This window comes from Ursus maritimus, unplaced genomic scaffold, assembly GCF_017311325.1.
Source record: "Ursus maritimus isolate PB19 unplaced genomic scaffold, ASM1731132v1 scaffold_13, whole genome shotgun sequence".
Classification (NCBI taxonomy): Eukaryota; Metazoa; Chordata; class Mammalia; order Carnivora; family Ursidae; genus Ursus; species Ursus maritimus.
In genome coordinates, this window is record NW_024423675.1 from 60,965,310 (window position 1) to 60,990,675 (window position 25,366).

Consider the following 25,366-nt stretch of genomic DNA (forward strand, 5'->3'; position numbering starts at 1 on the left):
CTGGGTTTGGCCATTCACCACTGACAAAATCCACAGGCAGAGAAAGGAGCCGTGGTAAAAACAAGAAAGGAACTAATTTCATTGAGACCACCAGCTGGGAAAACAGCACTGTAGCATCTCAAAGGCTGTCTCCAAAGTGCTGAAAGTACTTCCAGGTTTATATAAGGAAAATGTGGGCAAAGGTGGATGGGTGCGTGCAGGTGGGCCATGAGGCCCCACATGCTGGGGTCAGGCATGTGGGGTCTTGCTGGCTCAGGGCAGACCTTATTGCTTAAGGGGGTAGCTTTGGTTCTCATCATAGATGCTTTGCCCACAGGGTCTTTTTTTTTTTTTTTTTTTTTTGCCCGAGTTAAGAGATAAGCTGGACAGAAGAACTTAATCAGTTAGAAAGTTTGAGGTCAAAATGCAGGTGGTTGAAGTCCTCCTTCAAATAGGTTGTTCTGAACTAAGGACACGGGGCAGGGGTCTGGGGCTTCAGAGGAAAGGAATGCACTTGCCAGGGCAGTGAGAAGAGCAGATACCTTGTAATTAGATGGTTGCCCTGCCGTACAGATGGGTCACTCAGATAAAATTTATCTCCAAGAATAACCCTTATTCTGGGAAGGACCCCCATTGTGGATTCTTCTCTGTAGTTAAGGGAAGGGCAGATGTTTCTCTTGAGCTGCAGGGTCTCCATTACCATCAGCTGAGAATAATCTTCATACCAGCATGGTCCATCTTGGGGGGTGACCTGCCCTCGGCCCCTACGCCTTCTTTGGAAATTTTAAGAGCAACATACCCAAAATGTGATATTGATCATGTCCTCTGGGAAAGAGTTTCTTACCGTGTGTGGCCTTCTGGGACCCCAACCCCACCATACATGAACAGTTTTGGAGTGACACCGGGGAAGCTGTGGAAAGCGTGCGCGCCAGGCTTTCTGCGGACTCTGGGCAGGAAAGGATAATAGCTGGATAGAGTTGGATGATGGCTTCAGAGTTCAGAAAACTTAGTAGGTTGGAGCAGTGGCTAAATCTAACAAGATGAAATTTTACAGGGATGATTTAAGATTCTCTTTTTGTACAAAGTAACAACTGAACAGGCACAGGCCAGGACTGAACTGAACTCACAGATCGCTATAAACCGGAAAGTAGTTAAGTCTTAATCATTTAGCATAAGGACAGATACATCTGCATATATTAAGGGTGTAATGATGCTCGCAGAGTCTGTTAAAGGAAGTTCTTTTTCTTCTGATGATCTTGATGGTTATGTAAAAATGAGATAGAGGAAGGCATTAACTACATGATTTCACAGAGTCAAATGAGCGTGCTTAAGTAGAACACGCTTGCCATTTGAAGGGTGCTTGGGTGACTCAGTCGGTTAAGTGGCTGCCTTTAGCACAGGTCATGATCCCAGGGTCCTGGGATTGACCCCCTCCCCCCTTTGCATCTGGCTCCCTGCTCAGCGGGGAGTCTGCTTCTCTCTCTCCTTCTGACCCTCCCCCCTACTCATGCTTATGTGAGCACGCGTGCTCTCTCATATGAATAAAGAAATCTTAAAAAAAAACAAAACAAGCTTGGCATTTGAAAAGGTGAACTAGTTATATAGAAATAACACATATATGCGAAACTTCAGTTCTCAAGGGTCCCATTAATAAAGGATCTGTCCATCCCTGTCCATGGCTAAAGTTCAGAAGGAAATTTTTTAATTTTAGTTTTTGAGTGTCTCTGTTTTTAAATTGAGAGAGCTACATTGCTGAAGATTTACTGTTTTTTCCCCAAGATTTAATTGTGATTTATGTAAAAAACCAAAGAAACAGATGCTTAGGGATGGGGACTTGTCCTCTGCATTCTGACCCCCACAGGAACTTTTCTGCTGCCAGTTTTTTTGTCATTTTGAACTGCTTGATTCTCTTGTTCATTTTAGGTTCCAGTGTTTTGTTTTTTGTTTTGTTTTTCAGAATAGGAAACACAGTAGTGTACTAGCTATATCCAGTGTTTTGCTTTATTTAGAATGTCTTCTTAATAAATTCTTTGGTTCGGGATTGTTGGTTTGTATCATCTTGGGCTCTCTTGGCTGTGGGACCGAATCTGAACTCACATTAGCTTAGGCACAAAAGGAGATCCGTTGGCTCCTGTGTCTGAGAGCAGGAGAGTAGCCTCAGGCTTCTCCCTCAAGTGATCTCCTCAGGACGTTCTTTCTCTGTGCTTCAGCTGCTTAGCCCCTGGCAGCATTTTCAGAGGAAAAGACCCATGCTCCCCAGCATCTGTATCAGTTTCTAGGAAAGAGTTCTCCTTATCCCTGTTTGGGTTATGTGCTTCCAATGGCTTGGAGTCACGCAGGAAGTTTCCAGAAGGAAGGAATGTGGAGCAGACGATGTAACAGATGTTTACAACGTGGTCAATTAGACTGAATGCTTTGATACCCCTTTCTCCTCTCTCAAAAGGAAATATGTGTTAAGGATGATGGATTATGCATATACTAGGTCTGTTCCAGTGCCTGGGACATTGAGAGCTTTGGGTCTGCTAATGTTTATTTTACTGTAGCTAGATGATGGAACTTACGTTTAAGATTGCTGTCTCCTCTCCCTTCACCTTCATCTGTAATACTTTTTGGTATTGCCGTTGAAGAGATCGTTGTTGATAGTATGTGTTCAACATATAATATCATGTCCCCTGCTGCCCAGGAACTAGGTAGAGATTTAGCTCCTGAAAATACTTGAGTCATTTCTTCAAGTGTAGCCAACACTGGGGAAAGCAGTATCAAAAAATGGACCTTTTCTCAAAGACGGTATGAAGCATTGGGGGACTGATGGGCAGTTGGGGTGGAGGCCAGCATCTCTGAATGCTGTCAGTGGTGGAGCGAGGGAGAAGTCGGAGCCAGATACAAGGATGGGACCAGAAAAGCAGGTAAAGGGAGATAGTGCCCCGAGGGTTTCTATTCTAGAGGCTTCCGGGCTACCTAAGCTTGGTAAGAGTGGTTGCTCAAATTTGTTTTCTGTTGACATGTTGTGCTCCTTTGGGGATGTGCTTTTTAATGTTTTTTGTTCTGTAAAATTTCTCTCAATTCTAATTTTTAAGAAGCATCACTGTTTTTTTTTTTTTAAGGCTTAAATCAATGTTTACATAAACCTACAATGTTTATATACATTTTCCCATGGCTGAAGTTCAGTTATATTTAAATGTGGAAGGGAGCTTCCAGTTTTAGTTTTTGACCTGTTCCATGAAGTTGTACGTTTGGTACACAGAGGCTTTGGTATTCTGTAGCGGGGATTAGCTAGATTTAGCTGCATTATAAAAAAGAAACTGTTAACCAGGATCCCTAAGGAACAATAACCAGACAGCGGTTGCTCATCCGGCTCTCGTGTGCACACCAGGCCCTTCCCAGGAAGCCCGCAGTCCTGGGGGCCATGCGTGGCCCAGGGACCCTCCTCACCCTCCCCACGCATTTATCTGTATCTGCCCTCAATGCGTGAGGAATTGAGATTGGGGTGACGTGGTCTTCAAAAAATACCCCACAACGTGACCAGCAGAATTCTATCAGCGTTTGCAGCAGTGTGAGCGCGAGCCATCAGCAGTCTCGCTGTCCCGGGTGCTGACCCCAGGAAAACTGTCCCTGTCACGCTCACAGAGTTGTCCGCGCCTGCGGCCTGCTCCCTTCACCCCCTTCCCAGCCCCTCAGGACGGAAGTCCAGGAAGACCAGGAGCTGATGCTGTTCTCTGACTGACAGACTGGACCGTTTGTTTCTTTCTAGCATTTTCTTATGAAGAAAACCTCCGACATGTAGAAAACTCAATCATTTTCCATTGAACTCCATCAACCTACTATGTAGATTCTGTAAACAACGTTTCGCTCTACCTGCTTTGTTGCATATTCACCCCTCAGTCCATCTTCTTGTTTTTTACGTGTATCAAAATAAATTAGTATTTGGAGGTTTTTGTTTTTGTTTTTTTTTTAAACCTTTTACCAGTAGCTGTGAATCCTTAATCCTTGTTCTGAGGATTTCAGGCATCATTAAGCAAGTGTGGGGAGAGCACACAGGCAAGCAGGAGGGCTAGCGTGGTTCTGACCATATGGTGAGTGTTCAGTAAATATTTGTTAAATGAGTGCGGTCCCATTAGTCCTATTTGACTCGCTCTGCGCATATCCTTGAACTTGCCACTTAGGACAGTTACTTTTCAAATAAATCGTCGGTTTCCTAGGTACATGTTATCTACAGTGTATAAGATAGACCTTCTCTTATGAGATAGTCTGTGAAAGACAGTTACTTAGAATTTGAAATGGATTAAATATGTTAAGTACTATAAATATGTATATAAGAGATCTGTTTTTTTACAACAGTATCATCTTGGGATATGCGCATGGTGGTATTCCCGGGAATCCCTGTTTCTAGGTTGACGCACGCCTCAAGGAGCCTCTTGAGGACAAGGCTGAAGGAGCAGCCCCAACTCACATCAACCAGAACAGCTTCTCTTTAGTTTTCCATGGAATTAAGATTTTATTGTACGGAAAGTTTGAAAATCACAGCTGTTAGGTTAGCTGGCCAGTATACACAACCAGTATACACAAGAGATGGTGGTATTCTAGTAGAAGAATGTAAGTCTGTCTTGCTACCCGGACCTTAAATTCTGAGTTTAGTTGGCTAGGGGTACTGCATTATTAAAATTCATCCCAGTGGCTCTAGGATAGCATTTTCACTGCCAGGGAATAATCTAAACATGTATATATCTTACACGAGTGTACACGCGTCTATATGTTTCTTAAGGCCCTGAGAGTGAGTGTGCCCAGAATGAACGATCTATTTTCGCTTTTTACCTCTTTAAAGAAAGGGTGTTGGGGCACTTAGGTGGCACAGTTGGTTGGGCGTCTGACTCTTGGTTTGGGCTCAGATCGTGATCTTAGGGTCTTGAGGTCCGGCCCTGTGTCGGGCTCTGCACTCGAAGTGGACCTACTTGAGATTCTCTCTCCCTCTGCCCCCACCCCCCCCAAATAAATAAATCTTTTTAAAAAAGAAAGAAACAAAGGGCCTGCTTCCCCCCCCCTCCCCCGCCTCTGATGAAACGGGTGTGTTTTGAGAACGTTTTGGGAGCTGATGTCTGAATGCGGTGTGGGCAGCTACCAGAAACCTTCCTTGTTTCCAGAACAGAGCAGGGGCCCTCACCATTGGTGTCCTCTTTCCTCACAATAGGGCTGATGAATCATTTTGGTAATATGTCTTCCTTTATTTCAAAAACAACCACAGCCACGGTCATGAGTGTTTGTTCGTACCAGCATGTTTACAAAGTGTGTGATAAAGATTGTTCAGGGTTTTTTTGGTAACTTCCTCTGTTCGTCTCTATTCCTAATAGGCTCGGGTTATGTATGATTTTGCTGCCGAACCTGGAAATAATGAACTGACGGTTAATGAAGGAGAGATCATCACAATTACAAACCCGGTAAGAGGTTTTAAAATCTGGTAGTCTCTTAAGGACTTATTTTTAAGATTTTATTTTGTTCAATATGTTGATCTTTCAAACCCACACAAATTTTTACCCTGTTGTTTATGAGGTATTGGTGTTGAAGTAAGACTCTATTTTATAAACGTTGAATAAAAGTTAAGTCCCCTGAAGGTAGTTGGATGGGGTTCCGTCAGACAGAAATGGAGAGATGTCCAGACAGATCCCATCCAGATCACAGGTGTAGAGATTAGAAGGTATTCAGTGTTTCTTGGAAGTCACAGCTAGGGCTGATTGACAGCCTGTGAGCCAGGTGTTTGGCTGAGTACTACACATGTATTCTGGACATGTTTTCTCCACGAACTCTATGAGCTAGGGACTTTTCATCTGTTTTACAAATGAGGGTAATGAGACGTAGAGGATAAACAACTTGCCCAAGATAATTCTGTTTGTAAGTGGCAGAGCAAGGATTCAAAACCACATCTGTTCGGCCTCTGAGCCTCTGCTTTTTCTCTCTGCTGGGAGTACAGCATGTAAACAAGGTCCCAGGGGTACAGGGCACGTATATGCCAGGAGCAGACAGACTAAGAAAACTGGCTTTTCGAGCCAAATCAGACAGGACCTGTGGGCCAGGGTGTAGACTTTGGACTTCATTTGTAAGTAGTGGATTCATTGAAGGGTTTTCTTGTTGATGTTGTTGTTGGCAGGTGATGTGATGAGACTTGCATTTCCAGGAAATTAATCTAGCACAGGTGTGTTGAATGAACTGGTGTGGCTAGAGCCTGGGGATGCAACTTAGGTCGTAGCAACAGGAATTGAAAAAAGCTGAACACAGGAGGCCTTGCAGAGTCAGACCCAGAGGACTTGGTGCCAGATAAAATACTGTTGGAGAGAGAAGAGGCAAGGATCCCTGAGATTTTTGGCCTTTGACCTGAGAGAATGGTGGATTTATTAAAGTATGTGAGTCAGGAGGAAAGCTTCTTTGGAAAGATTAAATGAGTTTATTGTTAGATATGTTGAGCTTGAAGAACAGTAAATAATTAACCCTTCCCTGTAGGTAATGCATCAGTTTAAAAATGGAAATGCTGAGCTGGAGGTGGGAGCTGGGGATAGGCCAGCTCTCGGGACACCTCTGAGGAAAGCATGTGAAGAAGGTGTCCAGGACAGCCGGAGACATGTTGGGAAGGGAAGGAGGAGATGCCGACATTCCTCCAGGTGGGAGGGACAGGGGGCTGGGGCAGTGCAGAGACCGGGGAAGGAGAACAGGGAATGACCAAGAGAGGATGGTGGCTTCTTAATATTGAAAGTATTTTCAAAACCTGTTTTATATGTTTTAGATACAAAAAAGAATCACTGGGTAGGAAAAATAGATATAGTTTTAGATAATATGCTAGGTGTATATAAGTAAATAGGTTTTATTTTTAATTGTAGGATAGATTAAAGATTCTTTATCCATCTGATTTTTTTAAATGAAATAGTCTTCATATTTGGTAAAATAGTACTATCTTTTAAGTTGCTGTCATGGTCAAAAATGGACAAAGTTGTGGCTTAAAGTGATTTTTATTTTTATTATTTATTTAAAAATATATTTTATTTATTCATTTGAGAGAGAGAGAGAGCATGGGCAAGGAAGGGGCAGTGGGAGAAGCAGCAGCACACTCCTCGCTGAGCTGGGAGCCCAACACGGGGCTCGATCCCAGGACCCTGAGATCATGACCTGAGCCGAAGGCAAACACCCAACCATCTGAGCCACCCAGGCACCCCTTAAAGTGATTTTTAAAAAAGAATGTGCTGTCGGGGCATCTGGGTGGTTCAGTCAGTTAAGCATCCCACCCTTAGTTTAGGCTCAGGTCATGATCTCAGGATCATGGGATCAAGCCCCGAGTTGGGCTCTGCGCTGAGTTTGCTTAAGATTCTCTCTTCCTCTCCCTGTGCATGACTTCCCTCTTCCTCCCGCATACATGCTCACATTCTCCCTAAATAAATAAATAATAAATAAAGTCTTCTAAAAAAAAAAAAAAAGAATGTGTTATCTGGATTCAGATAGGTATTAACTAATTGAGACATGATTTATGAACTTAAGACAACTCTTATTTTTAAGGTGAAAAAGTAGGACTTTGTTGAGATAATCGATTGAAAAGTGGGAATTCTAGTATAGAGTATTTTATAATTTAGTTTAACATTGTTTATCCGGAAGAACAAGGAACAAGGAACCATGAATCAGTTAGCTTTTCCTAGATAACAGGCAATCCCAAAGTTGAGTGGCTTAAACCACCATTTGTTGTCTTGCTCAGGAACCGCCAGGTTGGCTGGATGGTTCTACTGACCTGGGCTCCCTCACACGTCTGCAGTCACCCGGTGGGCAGCTGGGGGCCGAGTGCTTTAACGCGTGGTCACTCAGGTGTCTGGCGATTCCCCTGCTGAGGGTTGGCTCGCTTGGGGTGGAGCGTCCAGGAAATTGGGCCTTTTCTCTGTCATCTAGCAACCCAAGTTATTCACACAGCTCTTTTGGGAAAAGTGTGCAAAGCCTCTTGCGGTCAGACTCTGAGCTCACTGCATATTATTTTCACCTCACTTCGTTGTGTTGGCCACAGAGGTCACAAAGGACAACATAGATTCCAGAAGTGGAGGTGTCATTCTACTTCTTGACAGTCGGGGCTGCAAAACATTTTTGTCATCTGCCCCCAAGCAGTGAATAGAAAAGAATTATACATAGATGGCACTCTGGTCTATAGAATGGGCAACTTTTCAGTCTTGTGATCACGTTTGATTTTTCTTGTTTTTAGGTTATGTCATTTTCTGGAGTAAAGAGAAGTGTTAAGAATTTATAACTTTGAGGACACATGCATGGTTTAGTAGTCGGTTAAGCATCCAGCTCTTGGCTTTGGCTCAGGTCATGATCTCAGTGTTGTGAGATCAAGCCCTGTGTCAGGCTCCGTGCTCAGCGGGGAGTCTGCTTGGGACTCTCTCTCTCTCTGCCCCTCCCCCCACGCACACTCGCTCACACTCTCTCCCTCTCTCTCTCAAATAAATAAACCTTTTAAGAAAAGAATTTATAACTCTGAACGGTGTTAGCTCTGTGGGAATAAAGAGCTTAACATTAATTATTTTTTCATGTATAACAAAGCAAAATTCCTGCAGGAAATTCCAATTATAATGTCTTTTTTCTTTTCTCTTTTTGTTATAAACTTTATTAGGATGTTGGTGGAGGATGGCTGGAAGGAAGAAACAGCAAAGGAGAACGCGGGCTTGTTCCCACAGACTATGTTGAAGTAAGAACTTATTGTCCTATAGTAATTAAACTTGGTCTTTGTCACACATCTTTTTATGAATTATGGAAAGTAGCAACTTTATTTTTAATAAAAGTTTCCATTGTAAAAGTAATACCTGCTGATTAGATAGAATGTAAAAAATATATTGAAGTAGAACTAAGAAAAAATGTTACGGACAGACCCAAGCTCTGAAGAGTGACTCTAGATATTTAGGTTAAGTTCCTTCTAGGGAGAGCAACTTTTAATTATTCTGAATAAATGTCACTATTTTTTCTTTGTTTATATTGTGTAATCGCTGCTGCCTGTCATACTGTTTATATTACAGAGTTCATTCACAAAGTTTAAAAAGATTTCTTTTTAAGTAGCTCTCTTTGCTCTCTCCTGGTTTGGGACCTATCTCTCAGCTTCTTCTCCCATTCCCATAGACCATAGACAGAGGGTCTTGGGTGAGCTCCTGGGAGCTATTGCCTGGTTTAAGCACTGTTCCCATAGATGCCAAGAATAGTGTTCCAGCGCCTGGAAAGAGCACCCCCCTCCCAGGGACACGCCCACTCAGCTGACAAACCCCCCCCCCTCTGAGCCAACCTCCTGGCGCCCCCTGCTGGCAGGTCACTCAAACTTGAGTCCTGGGTGCTTGGTCAGCTTGCCTCTCCCCCCTCAGGTGACCAGCTGAAACCAAGGTTGCCTGGTGCCTATGAATAAAATGGGAGTGAGGTCACAAACAAAGAGCCTCTGGTTCCGCTCCAGCAGAGAGGAATGAAGCCCAGGGACCTGGGGGAGTGGTGTTTACCTGGGTGCTGTCTACCTGTTGTTCCTGATGGGAAGTTGGGGTGGGGAGTTTTGAACCCTCTGGAGAATCTGATGGATCTGTGGCCCTTCCTCGCAGAAATCTGTGCATGCGCGTGCACCCCAGGCTCACCCGTGCAGCTGCAGCGGGCTCACAGGCCCCTGGACTCAGCCCACTGGTCCTGTGTTTGGGTCATGTTTTACCTCTGTGCACTGTGCAGACAGGATCCTAAACATGGACAAGAAGGAGAAAAATCTGAGGATTTAAGTTGGAGCTGGCATGAATTGCATTTTCTAGAACTCTGCATAGTTAATCTAGATGTTCAAGGGCTTACTTGCCTTTTAGGAATATAAACCCCTTTTCCACAATAGATGACAATTTTTGCTTGTGTTTAGAGACTCTAACTCTGAAATACCCCTAATCTGTGAAAATAACTGGTTTTTTCTAATATTCAGATTTTGCCCAACGATGGAAAAGACCCATTTTCTTGTGGAAATTCAGTGGCTGACCAAGCCTTCCTCGATTCTCTCTCAGCAAGTACAGCTCAAGCCAATTCGTCAGCTGCCAACAGTAACAACCAGGTGAGTCTTCCATCATCTGGCTGGACTGAGAGAGCAGCACATTTGTGACAGCTGGTGATGCGTACTAGCGGTTGCTGTTCCCTGAAAGCATAAACAAAGTAGCTGTTAGATGTCTGTGTGGCATTTCTGTTGGGCATTAACAAAGAACTTGCCTGTTAGACTGACTAAAGACTGTTTTTAAAGTTGGTTATAAGAGAGAATGCAGGGACACCTGAGTGGCTCAGTCGTTAAGTGTCTGCCTTCGGCTCAGGGCATGATCCCAGGGTCCTGGAATCGAGCCTCGCATAGGGCTCCTTGCTCTGCTGGGAGCCTGCTTCTCCCTCTCCCACTCCCCCTGCTTGTGTTCCCTCTCTCGCTGGCTGTCTCTCTCTCTCTGTCAAATAAATAAATAAAATCTTAAAAAAAAAAAGAGAATGCAAGGTGTTCATTGAGAGTTGCTTCTAGAAGTTCGGCGTGATAAAAACACAGACCCTATAAGGCGCAGATATTCTCCCAAGCGGGGAAGGAAAGGCAGGGTCCCACACAGAGGCGATGAGTGTCAGAGCTCTGGCTGAAACAGGAGACAGTTTCTCTGACCTTGGCACGTTTCTTACGCTCTCGCCTTGCAGATGCAGCGCAGGTGAAAGTGGCCGCAAATCCAGTGCTCAGCACTTGGCACTGCTGTTGTATTGCCTCTAGGAAGTTTACAGCTGTGGGATGATTTGAGAAACCTACACTGAAATTCGACATTAATTTTAATGAACACTTACCAGTTTAGGTGACTCTGCCTAGTTCAGTGATGTTAAATGATTACCTTGGGTGAGCGGCAACAGGAAAAGTCAGAAGATGGAGATCAAAATGTTACCGCTTCCTACATCTTTAGAAACAAATGGCTTTAGGGGTTATTTCTTGATACTCTTTAACTACATAGAAGGTTTTAAATTATGTGAAGCCTCATAGTCCTGTCACTTAGTAATTATTTACTCACAGAATGTTTATATCTTAACCTTCCAGGAGAATTTGTCCAAGTGCTTTTACCATATGTTAACTGCAGATTTTATACATTTTTACGTATTTATTAAAGATTTTATTTATTTGAGAGAGCGAGCACAGCAGGGCGAGGGGCAGAGGAGAGGGACAAGCAGACTCCCCACCGAGCAGGGAGCCCGATGTGGGACTCAATCCCAGGATCCCGAGATCATGCTGAACGGACTGAGCCACCCGAGCGCCCCGATTTTATACATTTTTAAATAGCTTTTGGTGGACATCCGGAATTACATATTAGTCCAGCCCAAATATTTAAAATTCAGAGGCAAGGTGGTCACCATAGTTGAGCATTTTCCTCTGTTTTGTTACTCTAGAATACCTGAGAGCATCGGTCAGTTAAAGATTACTCAGGATAAAACAGGAAGAAGCAGTAGTCAGGCCTCACTTAACTTTCACCAGGGATTCTCTGCATGAGCGCTGCTGACGTTGGGGCCTGAGCTTTGCGTTGTGCGGTTTAGCAGCACCCCTGACCTCTGCTCCCTGCGAGCCAGTAACATCTAGTTGCCCTCAGGTGTAACCACCAAAATTATCTGCTGGCGGTGCCTGGGGGCAAAGCCAACCCAGCTGAGTCCACCGAGTTAAACAAAAACATCCATGAAATGGGTTTGCGTCGAGCAAGAGACATTTTCATAAAAGGGAACGATACTGAGATGATTTAGAATAAGGGAAGGAAACAAAAAATGGAAAAATATTCACCCCATTTTAATTCAGGGACCTACTCCAGCCACTGTCTCAGGACGGACCGAAGCATTCTGACCATAGATTCACCATCAGGCTCAAGTCTTGTTCTGTTACGAAGTAGCTTCCTCGGTATTTAAATGGAGCAACAGGAATGAGTACCATAGGTCAAAGTGGTTTTTCTTCCAAGTTATTTAGAAGAAAATAAAACCAATTTTTTGAAGGTGGAGTTTACTAATCCATTCTAACATTAAATCTAACCATATCCTTTGAAAGCAAAGAAAAAGTGAAATGAAACTAGAAGTAACAAAATGTAGAAAGCATGACCATAATTAATTAACTTCGCATTTGGATTTAATTTAAATCAAGTAAAATAAATTTTTTTTTTTTTTATTTAGAAGAAAATAAAACCAATTTTTTGAAGGTGGAGTTTACTAATCCATTCTAACATTAAATCTAACCATATCCTTTGAAAGCAAAGAAAAAGTGAAATGAAACTAGAAGTAACAAAATGTAGAAAGCATGACCATAATTAATTAACTTCGCATTTGGATTTAATTTAAATCAAGTAAAATAATTTTTTTTTTTTTTTGAGAGAGAGAGAGAGAGAGAGTAGGTGGGGAAGGGCAGAGGGGGAGGGAGAGAGAGAATCCTGAGCAGGCTCCACACCCATCGCGGAGCCCAACGCGGGACTCTGTCCCACAAGCCCTGAGATCATGACCTGAGCCAAAATCGAGAGTTGGACGCTTGACCGACTGAGCCACCCAGGCGCCCCCTTCTCAAAAGTAAAAACAGTTTTAATAGCCATCTATGCTTTCAGTTATCTGGGATAGGAGAATAATTTAAATAGGCAAAATGGTGATAGGTTTATAAATACCATGAAAAATGTCATGAGTAAGAAACCAGGCAACTATCATTAATTGGTAGCTCTTAAAAATTTTGCTGTCAGGTTTACTCATTCTTTCATTCTCTGAGTGTCAATAAGAAATACAGTTTTTGTTCCGGGGATATGCCTCTTGGGATTTTCTCATTACTCTGGCAGTGTGTTCTCTCCCAGAGGTCAGTTTTATTTGGAAGGCAAGAATATCAGAGGAGCCAGCTCTGCCCTCTCCCCAGTCAGGCTATGCAGGGCGCACCCCCCTTTCCACTCTGCACACTGCTCACTTCAAATCAGTATGTGTTTGCTCCCCTCGGCGCCAATTATTTTAAATCTAGCTTTCTTCCCAAGCAGGCAAGGTGCAAATAGCCAATAAACATAGGAAAATACTCATTTTTAGACTCTGCTATTAAATGGTCAGAGAATTAAAATGTTTTAATACCGACGGTGAGGAAAGGCATGTTCGGGTAGGCATTCTGATGCAAAGCTGGGGAAGGGTAAATTGATGAAGCATCTGGAGGGCAGTTTGATAACATGCATTAATATTTAAAATGCACACACTCTCTGACCCAGCAATTTACTTGCAGAGTTCCTCTTGGAACACAGCCACGTGGGCAGGAGCTTTGCCGACCATGGTGCCAGCACAGGAGGCTGGGACACACGCGTCGGGCAGGAGGGGCCTGGCCAGGCAGACCCCAGGGCAGCCACGCAGGGGGAAGCATGCTTCCTGTGGGAGCACAGTCTACATTTAGATGCACGGATGTGCACGTGTGGTTGTTTTCAGAGGCACATCAGTACGGGTGATGTTCCCTTTCCCGTGCTCACATACACACCGCAGATGCAAATTGTGTGGAATATTTATCGAAGGATCACCCAGAAATGAATTCTCAATGTTTTCTTACTCAAATACAGATTTTAAGTTGCATGAGGACCGCTATTGGCAGTACCTTTAGAAAAGAAGAGTCGTTTTTAGTGGTTCACATTAGTTTCACTATTAGTGATCTCTGTGGGATTTTACAGCCTCAACGGCGATTCTCGTGGGCGGCAGTGCCACCAGCCTCCTTCAAAGACGTGTGGACAGTTGCCCTCGTCCTGATTTGCACCCAGTTATCGGTGTTTAAATTACACCACTGCCCTGATTGTGAAAAGCTTCTCACTGTAGACCTTTATGAACCTCTTCCATGGCTGCCTCTGTGGATTGCACGTTCATTAAAGGTTCTATGAACCCAGATGCTTCATCCGAAGGTTTCCGAGAGCTTTCTTTTTCTGTCTTCGTTAAGTACTGGCAAGATCTACCAACCTGGGACAAACTGCCTCTCTGTTTATTGCGCCACATCCCAGTTTCCCGGGAGTCTCTGGTTTCCTGCTTCCCACTTCCTCATCCCCTGCCGCCCGCTCTGCCCCCCGGGGTGGGACGGGGTCGCAGGTGCACCTGAGCCTGGCGGTCAGACCCGGTGTGACAGATGGGCTGCACTGTATGAGCTTCCGGAACTGGAGGATTAGACCCCTTGTAGGAAGTGCTGTCAACACATGGAGACATTTCATAAATACTTTTCTTTCTTGTCTCACCTCTCCTCTTCTCCGAGGGATGTTCTCGGTGCCTTACCCTGGTTCGTTCCAGACTCTCTCCCTCTCCTCCAACCACGGAGATGTCTTTCCAGTCTTGAATTTTCTCTTCAGTTTGCCCCATTTCTGGCTTCTTGTTGACCGTCTCTATCTGCCTCTCCCTTCTGTCCCTCAGACGCAGCATGAGCAGATCACTCATTTCCCCCCAAAAGTGGTTTCTCTTTCTCACTTTCCCGTATCTTTTCTCGGGAATGTTCTTACTGCCCTCCTTTCATTCCTCTGTGAGACCCTCACCGAGATGGTTATCAACGGGCATGGACTGGGAAAGGGCCAGAAAACCCTGGCTTCTCATCGCAGGACTCACACTTCTATGTGACTCAGGGTCAGCGCCCTCGCTTCTGCGCCTCTGGTTCCTCATATGGAAACTCCCATAGGATATGGTAGGAACGCATGAACAGAGAGACGGTTCCAAAGTGGTTAGAGCAGTACTTGGTACTCAGCAGGGACTTCTTAATTGTTCGTTTTAGTATCCTAGATACCACTGCCTCTAAAATAAGACAGTAAGTATGCCAGTATGCTTGAGAAACTCTAGGGGCTCCCCCGTTGCCTCCTGAACCAAGAGACCAATTCTATATGTCAAGAGAGCGGTCTGTGGAGCAGGTGGTCACTATCCTGTCGGTAATCAGGCAGACTTGGGACAACGCACAGTAGGGAAATTGTGTAAGAAAGTCATCTGCACTTGAGGTGTGACTAGATACTTTTCCAGCCTCAGTTGTATTTCTCTGATTCCCCAACATGGCTCCATCCTTACTTTATCCTTCCTTGTGTAGTGGGCTCCAGGCAAACTGGCTCTTCTCCATATATGCCCTGTGCTAGCCCCCTTTCTTTTTGTATCTTTTGCTCTTTCGTCTAAGAATGATAGAATGACTCTTTCTGTCTTTCAAGTCTGCCCGGCCCCCAAGGTTCAGCTCAAATACTGCACCCCTTATGAAGTGTTGTTTTGTCTTTCCTTCTCTAGATTCCCTTAGCACTATGTGTGACTCTTATCACAAATTATTTGTAAACTTGCAAGCTTGGTGAGAAGCAGAGATTTTGTCTTATTTTTTTTCTATTCCCATAACCTATAAGAGGCCTTGCTCCATAATAGAGTGTTCTGCACATGTTGGAATGATTTTTTATTCTTTCATAAATACAGAAGAAGGTATTTTATGGTGGAAAGTGTTATGAGATTTACTGATTTCAACCCGAATTCTGTCAAGGGAGGTTGTATTATTCTCAACATTGACTCTAGGACTAGGAGCCATCGTAATGCCTCATTCTACCATCTGCTGGTTTACCCAATCCAAAATAGTTCATTCAAATAAAAAAAAAAATAGTTCATTCCCTTACAGGAATCCACTGGGATTGTTAATTATTTTTTTTAGCCATTTAGATATTAAATGCTCAAAGTTAAGTGGGTATTTAGGGAAATGACATCTTTTTATTCAGAGATTTTTCAGTGTAATGGTATTTGTTACGAAGGATTTTTAATTGGTTAAGGGATAAAGAAGGCGATAGTAATTTTATGTTGAAACTACATTTTGCTTTCTCATTTCTCAAAAAAATCCATTTTTAGGCCATTTTGTAATTCATTTAAAACTAAATCAGTAAAAGAATGTCTCACATGGGTATTAAGTTTGCTTATTTCATCATCTCAAATAAGATCTGTAATGCCATAGACATCTCACAATTGCTTATTGAGATTTCCTCTTTACAAAACCCTATTGGAAATGTTCTCTCTGTCTCCCCACCCCCATATGAGTCCGTTTTAATGGGTTACAGGCTTTGTAAGGAAGGCTATAGGCATCTGTTCAAAGGATTTGCTGACATTTTTCTCCAGAACTGCATCAGGCTAGCGGTACTCACTTTCTGTGCTATTTTGATCACAGATCCTTGGTTTGTATAAGACCACTTTATGCATCTAGGGAACCTTTCCAAAAGTACATGCCGTGACGTTCGTTGTCGAGGGTGGTTTGTCGTTGTTTGTTTTCGTCTAACAGGAAACAAGAGACAAAAGGGAAGGGTCTGTTTTGTTTTTTACCTGCACATTGCTTTGATGAAGGGCCAGCGAGCATTGTTATAACCTAGCCTATCATGAGAAGTGTCCGTAAACCCATCTCTCATAGACTTTTATTAGATCCTTCTGGAAGCTACTTGTAGCATCATCCTGTTTGGGACATAAAGCTACCTATTTTAAGACTTTGTGCGAACAAAATAAGTCAACTCTCTGAACTAATACAAATATTTCCCACTTCTTAAGACAAATTAATAAAATATTTCATTTTCTGTATTTAAAAAATAAATACCTGGAGCTGACATCTGTGGGTTCAGAAGGTGAATTAACAAAGGGTTTGTTAAACCAGTTAAACTTTTTAGGTCATTTCACATCAGTACAAACAGCTTTAATTGGTTCTTGTGATGTAGCCTCCTTTTTTTTAAAGAATGTTCAAGTTTTATATTCTGAACAGTGCTTTAGTGGTTAGTAGAGGTTCATCTGAATTAAATGAATTATAATTAGATAATGTCCTTTGAGCAAAAGATCTATAAGGAACAAAACAGGCACTTTTACAAATTCTTCTACATTCTGAGTAGAAATGGCTGGGCTCTCTCCGTGAGAGAATTCTCTACCCTCTGTAGGCCCTTTTGAAAAAGAGTTAAATCTTCATCAGAAACTGTTGAAATGTTCTTTGGCATCACGGTGTTTGCCTTCTGTCCCTACTTCCTAATGCAGTCGGCACACGGTCATTACACGTCTGGTGAAGGAGAAACGTCAGAGAAAGACTTTGGTGCCGTAGTCGTGCAGATGAGTTGTCAAAATAAAAGAAGAAAAAAGACAAACAGCCTCAGCCTTCACGGAGCAAGCAACTTTCTTCTCATTCCTGTTGCATATCCCTGGACAGAGTCTTGGCCTGGAAGTTTCTAGTTGCAAAATTCCTTCCTTCCATCTTTGCTTCCAAGCAGGAGATCGTTCATGAGGGTGTAGTGGAATGAGAGGCCTTGACAGGAAAGCCAACTAACAAACAGAACGGATAGGGCGGGACGGAGGCACAGCAAGAACTCCCCTGTGTGGTGACAAGGGGAACCTTCGAATGCTTCCACAGCCTCTCCCCCAAGGTAACCGTGTAGAAGGCAGAGAGCCCGTGATTCAGGACTCCTCTTACCTGGCAGACTGATCAGACCAAGTGGTCTTCATTGACCTGTATTGATTGGAGCGTCTCCTCTAAGGAACCAGGTGGGCAGCTGGAGGCGTGACCACTCATCAGTTTCTTTTGAGCCGTTGTATGTCCTTTGTACTCGTGTTTGCTGGTTTGGTAGAAAGCCAGACAGAAAGCAACCTTAATGAAATACGTGTTATCTTTTCCATTAGTTCTCAGACCTCAGTTACCCTCAACATCCATCCAGCCGAGTGTAGGAAACAGCGGCACATTAGAGAAACAGTGACATCGTTACCCTTCTCTGCATCTTGTCCCAGTAGCTCCCGTGTGGCTACTCTCGTGATGTGTGCATTCAAAGTTGTCCTTCTCAGACTGCATCTTGGCTGCTTACTAGGAGACCAGTGGATGAGTCAGATCTTACCACTATTACCCAAAGTAGGAGTTGGCTTCTTACTGGTCCAGGTCCTCCGAAGATGTCCTATAAGAAGCAAAATACAGCAAAATATAACAAAACCAGAACATATCATTTTTGTGAACTAGTGTTTTTATTTTCTTTAAAAATAATTGTTAGGAAGAACTCTTTATTATTATAGAAGCAGTACATATACACTGTAGAATATTAGAAAACTCAGGCTGGCCAAAGAAAAGCATCACATCCCTACCGTGCACTACTGGTTACACCGTGACATGTGCCTTATTTTCCCTGCTGAACATGGTTATCCACGTGTACACCCATACGATGAGACACATACAGTATATACTGTTTTAACCTTTTAAAAGTTGATGATCCTTTTCAGTAAATTTTCATCTTACATAATATCCAACTTTACTTTTCCCAGCAGACCCCAGAATGTCCTTTACAGCTTGTTTAGGAACTGGCGTTCAGTGTAGGGCCGAACATTATGTCTGGTTATGTCCACTCTGTTCCTCACACGTCTCCTTTTTTTCCAGAACAGCCCCTACTGTTTTATTCTTGGCCGGTTTTCCTGTAGAATTCCTGTCTCTTGGGTTTGTCAGATGGCTCCTTTGGTATTGTCCAAGTTGTTCCTCTGTCCTACTTATAAATTGGAAGTTGTACCTAAAGGCTCCAAGGATTCAAAGTGAACATTCTGGGCCAGAATATACCACAGGGATCTCGTATATTCTTGCTACATCACATCAGAAGATGCAGCTGATCAGCCCACCGTCACTAATCAGAATGATGTCGGGCCAGGCTGATGGCAGTCTTCTGCTTTCACTGTCTAGTTACGTTTTCTCCTTGTGACCAGAGGGTAATCTGTCTGGTGTTAATTCAGTGCTATTAACCATTCACCTAATGGTTTGCCACCAGTTGATAATCCTTGCCTGAATCAATAAAGCGATTTCTTCCATGGTTACTGAGGTGGCTTTCTTCTGTAAAATAGCCCTTTTCTTTTATCATTGAGCTAGTTAGCTCCCTTGGAAAACAGTTTCTACTGGAATTCGGTAGAGATGTCCAATTCTTTCCCCTCAACTGCCAGTTTTCCGGGTAAGAAGTTGCTTTAATAGTTAGTTGCCTCAAGGTGTGACAGATGAGTTTCCCTGTCCGTTTTTTTGGTATTGCTGTGGACCCGTGGGTTTGCACTGATCCAGTGTGTTCCCATTGGCATGGGTTTTTCATTTTTACACTTAAAATTATCACCCCCTGGAAGCCAATTCAAAATGTTTCCTCTGTCTCATCAATATCTGGGAGCTTTCTTGCTCTTAAATATTACTGCTCATTCTGTTACCTGTGTCATTACTGGGTCAGCTTTGATTGATTGGTTTTTCTCTTGTTATGGCTCATATTTTTCTGCTGCTTTTCATGCCTGGTGATTTTTTTTTTATCAGAAGCCAGACTTGGTGATTTTTACCTTGTTACATGCTGGGTACTTTCATATTCCTGTAAATATTTTGGGGTCTTCTTCCGGCATGGGGTAGGTTACTTAGAAACAGTGTAATCCTTTCACATTATTTTTAAGCTTTTTCAAATGGGACCAGAGCAACATTTAGTCTAGGGGTATTTTTGCTTCTCTGCTGAGGCAAACCCCTTTTTTAATAGTGTACCTGATGCCCTGTGACTCAGGAGGTTTTCTATGCTGGCTGGTGATAACGATGCTGTGTGAGAGATGGATACTTAATCCTTTCATGTGGTTCAGTCACTAGTACAAGCCCAAGACCTGGGGTCCCCCTTTGCGGGTCTGCAGAGGGCCCTCTCCTCTTTGACACTCTGCCCTGGGCTCCCCCTTCTGTCTCCGCAGTTCACAGGGACCACTGGTCTTGGTGTGGTTTCCTTATCCCTGATCCGTGGCCTGAAAAGTCTCTCTAGTTGGGATCAGGTCCTTTATTGCCTGGGGTCCGAATTGGGAAATGGTTTTGTGTATTTTGTCTGTTCTTTTTTTTAATAGTTTTAGTTTTAAGTGGAAAACTGGATCATCTTGATAGCCTACTTTGTGTATTAAGTGATTTCTAGAGTCAAGTTTCTCACATCTAGAAAATGGAAATAATACCACCAACTTACTTAACAAGAGAGTTGTACCTGAAAAGTGCATCCTCATGACACCATGTGAATGTTCTAGTAATGCCTTCTCTACTGGAGAGTTGCAGAGCTGGGACTCAAAGCCTGGGAACGGGCTCCGCAGCTGTCCTCCTGACAACAGTGCCGGTTTGGCCATTGATTAGCTTCATGGGAGTGTATCCGTTACCTGTTGTCACGGGGATGCTGCATACCGAGCCATGAGAGCCTCGGAGCACACACCAGAGACCTTTGCTCCTACGTGCATGGCCTGGCTGCTCCTGCCCTCACCTGGGCTTGCTGGCTTTCACTGTGACCCCGTGCCTCGTCGTGTTAGCCAGGTGGCTTTGCTCATCTCATGTGCCTGGTGGCTTTGAGAACACGGGTTCAACATCTTAACAATTTGAAAAGCTTGGCTTTGTGTTTCCTGTGGAGTTTCTTTCATTGGCTGTGTGGCTTGCATGATGTTTGTTCCATTCCTTCCGTGCTGCTTATGATTATTTTTGGCACTTCAGTAACACCGCCATGTGCCCCCAGCAGTCTCCAGAATACGCTTTGACAGTAGCCCACTCCTACACAGCCGGGGCTCTGCTTTTGCACGTAATGTTTGTGAATGAGGAGCATGCTAGAATTTTCTGGTGAGGTTAGCCCTGCACGAAATTGCTGTTTCTGTTTAAAAGCTTTGGTACGCTCTCTCTTCCTCCACTTACTGAGCGCCCTTTTTGTTTGAAGGTGGATGTTTTGGCTCAGATTGGCTGTATTGAAAGTCTCAGCCAGTCACCACCTTCTTCATCTTCTCCTTCTCCTTCTCCTACCATAAATAAGGTAAAATTCAAACTTGAATGCAAGAGGAACTAAACATTTAAAACCCCTTGAAGTAGCCCTTTTCCCCAAGGGAGGTGATTGTTTCAGGTGAAGGATCTTACCAAAGGCCTTCTTGGGGCGTGGGGACCTAGGGGTGGAATAAGTAGGAATTGGAAGGGCAGCTGGGATTTGCACCTCGGGGAGCTTGTCACCGAGACTTAATTGATGATCTATTCCATGGGCAGCCAGAGCTAATGAGGGGTTCTTAATCATGTGGTTGCCAGAGTCAAGAGCTGTTTGGAACCGTAAAGGGAAGGCAAGGAAGAGGATGAAGACCTTCAGAAGGAGAGAGGAAGGAAAGCCAGAAAAAGGGAGAAAAGAGGCCGCTCTGAGTTTGAAGCCTTGGCTCAGGAGCAGAATGGGTTGTTTGGCCAAATGCCTGCAGTTGGGGGTGGGGAGGGGGCACAAGGGTTACTGGGATTGAGGGCAAAGGAGTCAGAGGCCACAGAGTCATTAAACCAGGTCATCGTAGCAGGTTGTTACAGGAGTGGTTGGGCTGGCATCTAGCACCCAGAAAATGTTGTGCCAAATGCCCCAAGAAGGGATATTGGGGGTTGGAAACAGAGAAGTCAGAGGCCAATGCATGGCAAGGGGGGTTCAGAGAAAGAATGAGACAGACTGTGTAAGCTGGTTACTAGTTGTTGGTAGTAGAGGAGGGGCCCTGGAAGTCAGTAAAGGCCATCTGAGAGTGAGAGAGAGAGGTCAGTGATCAAAGCTGGAGAGATGTCCAGTGGGCCAGGCTTTGAAAGATTTATCAGCAGGAGTCACCTTGAAACAAGAGAGCATGTCCCAGGAAAAACAACAAAGAAGCAGATAATTACTAGATGTGCCTACAAGGATTTTATAACCTAGGTAGGAGCTGAGATCATATAGGTGACGAAATAACATAGGAATTACTACAAGCAATGTATGAACAAAGTTTTATTTCTTTTTACCCAAATTAAATTTTTAATAAATTTCTTATAAATTTCATTGATTTATTTTTAAATTTAAGTATAATTTGCATGAAGTGTTATTTTAGTTTCAGATACAATGATTCAGCAATTCTGTGCATTTCCTAGTGTTCATCTTGATAAGTATACTCTTAATCCCCTTCACATGGCTCACCCACCTCCCCTCTGGTAACCACCAGTTTGTTCTTTGTATTTAAGAGTCTTTTTTTCTTTGTCTCTTTTTCCCTTTGTTAATTTTCTTTTCCCTTAAATTCTGTATATGTGTGAAATCATATGGTATTTGTCTTTCTCTGACTTAATTCACTTAGTATTATGTTAAGGTCCATCCATGTTGTTCAGATGGCAAAAACATTCTTTTTTATGGCTGAGTAATATTCGTGTGTGTGTATGTGTGTGTGGTCTTTATCCATTCATCTATGGTGACCACGTGAGCTCTTGTAAATAATGGCTCTTGTAAATAATGCCGCAGTAAACATAGGGGTGCATGTATCTTTTCAAATTAGTGTTTTCGTTTAAACACAGTAGTTTTCAAAGGAACTGTCTTTTTTTTTTTTTTTAAAGGATACTTGCCCCGAATAGTTCACATGATTATCCCAGATGTCGATGAAAATCTTTCTTTGCTAACATTTATAGTCTTACTGTCATGGCAATGCTGAGCTTCCCTCTTCCTGTTCTATGTTATAACCCTCTGTTCCTTTTCAGTTTCCTTCATGTAACTCCCACCAGCCTTTCTGAATCTGATGCAGGCTGCCTGCTTTCGAATTCTAGCCTGAGGTTTCCCAGCTGGAAAGAGGCAGAGCCAGAATTTCAGCCTGGCAGCCTGACCAGAAGCCGTGCCCCTGACTGTGCCGCCCCCAGCCTGTCATTTTCTTTGTGTGGCCCACTCAGTCAGGACTTGATGGAAATACGAGACAAATGAATGTCTGTACTTCCTGCCCTCTTATATCCAAACTTTCTGTACTTTTTGAAGTTCTTATTCTGAAAATAAAACCTCATAGTTTAGAGTTTGGAGGGCACAGAGTATATATTGTTGAGTATAACTCCCCTCCTTAAAACCAGAGAGGAAGGGATTCCCCTAAATGAGGCGTGCATGTCAGGCCCTTCGCACGACTGCCTTCTTTTATAGTACATTCTAGAGCGCCTCGTATCGCCAGGTAAGCTGCATATCCGAGAAAGTCACAGGCATCTGGATGAAATGTCCTTCTGCTGTTAATATTTGACCTAGAGCAAAATCCCTAGTAACTTCACCCTTTTTCTTGAAGGTATAAGAGATGTTTGAATGGAATCATACCTGCACTCCATTTTCTATGGTTCTGGTGTGTCTGTCAATGAAGAATTAAAAAAAAAAAAAAAAAAGGCCAACCACGATAGTATTCTAGAACATTAAATATATTAGACAGTTTGGGTAACTTTCTTGCAAATTCCCCTCTCTTTCTTTTGTTCTTTTTTTTCTTTTTTTTAACTAACACCCGTTCTTTTTTTGTTTTTTGGGGTTTTTGTGTGTGTGTGTGTGTGTGTGTGTGTGTGTGAAAGATGACTCAAAGGGGAAATTGTGCTATTCCATGTTCTTAGATAAAGAGATTCAAGATTGAAAGTGTTTGTTTTTTTAAAGGCACTATATGTTTTCCCTGAATTTATCTGTAAGTTTAAGGTAATACAGGTGAAAATCAACACATTTTTCAAAATTTGACATTCTAATGCAAAAGTTTAGACTGTTTTACTTTTTTTATTTTATTTTTTTATTTTTTAAAGATTTTATTTATCTTTGACAGAGCACAAGCAGGGGGGAGCGGCAGGGAGAGGGAGAAGCAGGCTCCTGCCGAGCAGAGAGCCCGACATGGGGCTCAATCCCAGGATCCTGGGATCATGACCTGAGCCAGAGGCAGATGTTTGACCAACTGAGCTACCCAGGCCCCCCTGGATTGTTTTACTTTTAAAATATTAAGCTGATGCTAAAGTTCATGTGTAAAAATAAACCGATAAAAGATTTATGCTAAAGTACTAATGCTCTTCTATCTAGTGGGCTCACAAGTCACTTGGTACTTGTACAAATGGATTCCTAGGAGACAAGAAAGTCCAGAAATAGGCCCAAGTCCAGCATACGAGTAAGGTGAAATTTCAGTTCAGTGGGGGAAAGATGGATTTTTCAGTAAATGGTGTTAGGCCAACAGACTGACTACAAGAAAAAATTAAGTCAGATTCCCACATTATTTCCTCCACCAAAGTAAATTCCAGGCAAATCAAAGATTTAAAGTTTTAAAATCAAGGAAATAAAACCCAGAAAACTGTGGTTGCCTCAAGTGGACGGTGCAGGGTGAGAAGTGGGCTGCAGGTTTTCTCACTGTTAATAGTCCTTGAAATCAGGTGTCATGTATTGCCTTTTCCAAAATTTTATTTATGTTACTAATAATTGAGCTATAAAATTACTTAAAGGAATAATGGGAAAAAATATTTGAAAATTAATTTGGAGTATGGCAGCCCCTTTTATGCGTGGCAGAACCCGTTGGCAAGGCGGTGGGAGCGTAGGAATGGAACTGTCGAATGGAACTGTACAGTCTCTTTGGAAAGCAGCTTGACAAAATCTATCAGCTGAAAAAGCCCATTCTCATTAGCACACCAGTTTCTCTTCTGGGGATTTCACGTAGTTGTATTGGACACGTGGGGAAGGATGTACAAGGAGTGCACTGCAGCATTATTTACGGTAGCAAAACATGGACCACACGCTACGTGAGCATCAGCATATGCTGGTGGAGCTATGGGAGTTAAATGTGGTTGAAGGACACAGAGCCACGGGGACGACCATGTCACCTGTACGTGCTGATGGACCACAGAGAACGTGTCAGGCCACAAAGTAAAAAAACAAAACAAAAAACAAAAAAAAAACCGAACACAAGTGCAGAGTGCAAATGTTTAAAGACAAAAAGGACCTCTGTGCACGGGATGTTTGATGAAGTATATAGAAGTACTTGTCTGGAGAGAATGAGTGGCAGGCATATTTTTTTAAAGGGCATATTCTTTTTTTAGCAGCCCTACTATATTCTGTTGTTATGTGGTTCCTCCTGAATTGAGTAATGCTTTCGAGAAGTCACAAATATTCTTTCTCCTTTCTTTACCCCTAACAACAGGTCAGCAGTGGCAGTGACCCCTGGTCAGCCTGGAGTGCTTCCAAATCTGGAAACTGGGACAGCACGGATGGCTGGGGGGCCAAGACAGAGGGGGCCGCAGCCCAAAGAAACACCTCCAATAACTGGGACACTGCCTTTGGTCACCCCCAGGCCTACCAAGGACCAGGTGAGGAGGAGGGCTCTGCTGGTGATCGGGCCCCCCCGGAAAGTGGGGAGGGCATCCAGGTTAAAAATAGAATTTAATCAAAGGAGCGCTCTCAGGTGCTCTTGTCACTAATAGCAAACCTAGATTTCTGGACCCAAATGTGGGTAGTCGTTAATTATAATCTCTAGTCCCAGCTCCATGATCTGTCGCAGAGTCTCGAACGCTTGCCGGGGCCAGGTTCATAAGGCAGGAGAGCAGAGGCCCCGTGGCCGCAGGAGATGGAAGGGGCAGCCCTCCTGTCACCGGCAGATTGATGCCATTGCAGGAGACCCAGTTCATAGTCCTGGTCCTCCATGGTGACAGAGACTGGCCATC

General features: G+C 43.4%; 1 protein-coding gene across 1 annotated transcript in view; it reads left to right on the forward strand.

Annotated features, from left to right (window-relative positions):
- SNX9 (sorting nexin 9) overlaps positions 1-25,366 on the forward strand; it is a 108,023-nt gene that overhangs the window by 43,848 nt on the left and 38,809 nt on the right. Inside the window, exons 2-5 of the mRNA XM_040628005.1 lie at positions 5,325-5,411; positions 8,609-8,683; positions 9,926-10,051; positions 24,847-25,012. Of these exons, the coding sequence (XP_040483939.1) occupies positions 5,325-5,411; positions 8,609-8,683; positions 9,926-10,051; positions 24,847-25,012 (454 nt within the window). The remainder of the gene's footprint in view (positions 1-5,324; positions 5,412-8,608; positions 8,684-9,925; positions 10,052-24,846; positions 25,013-25,366) is intronic.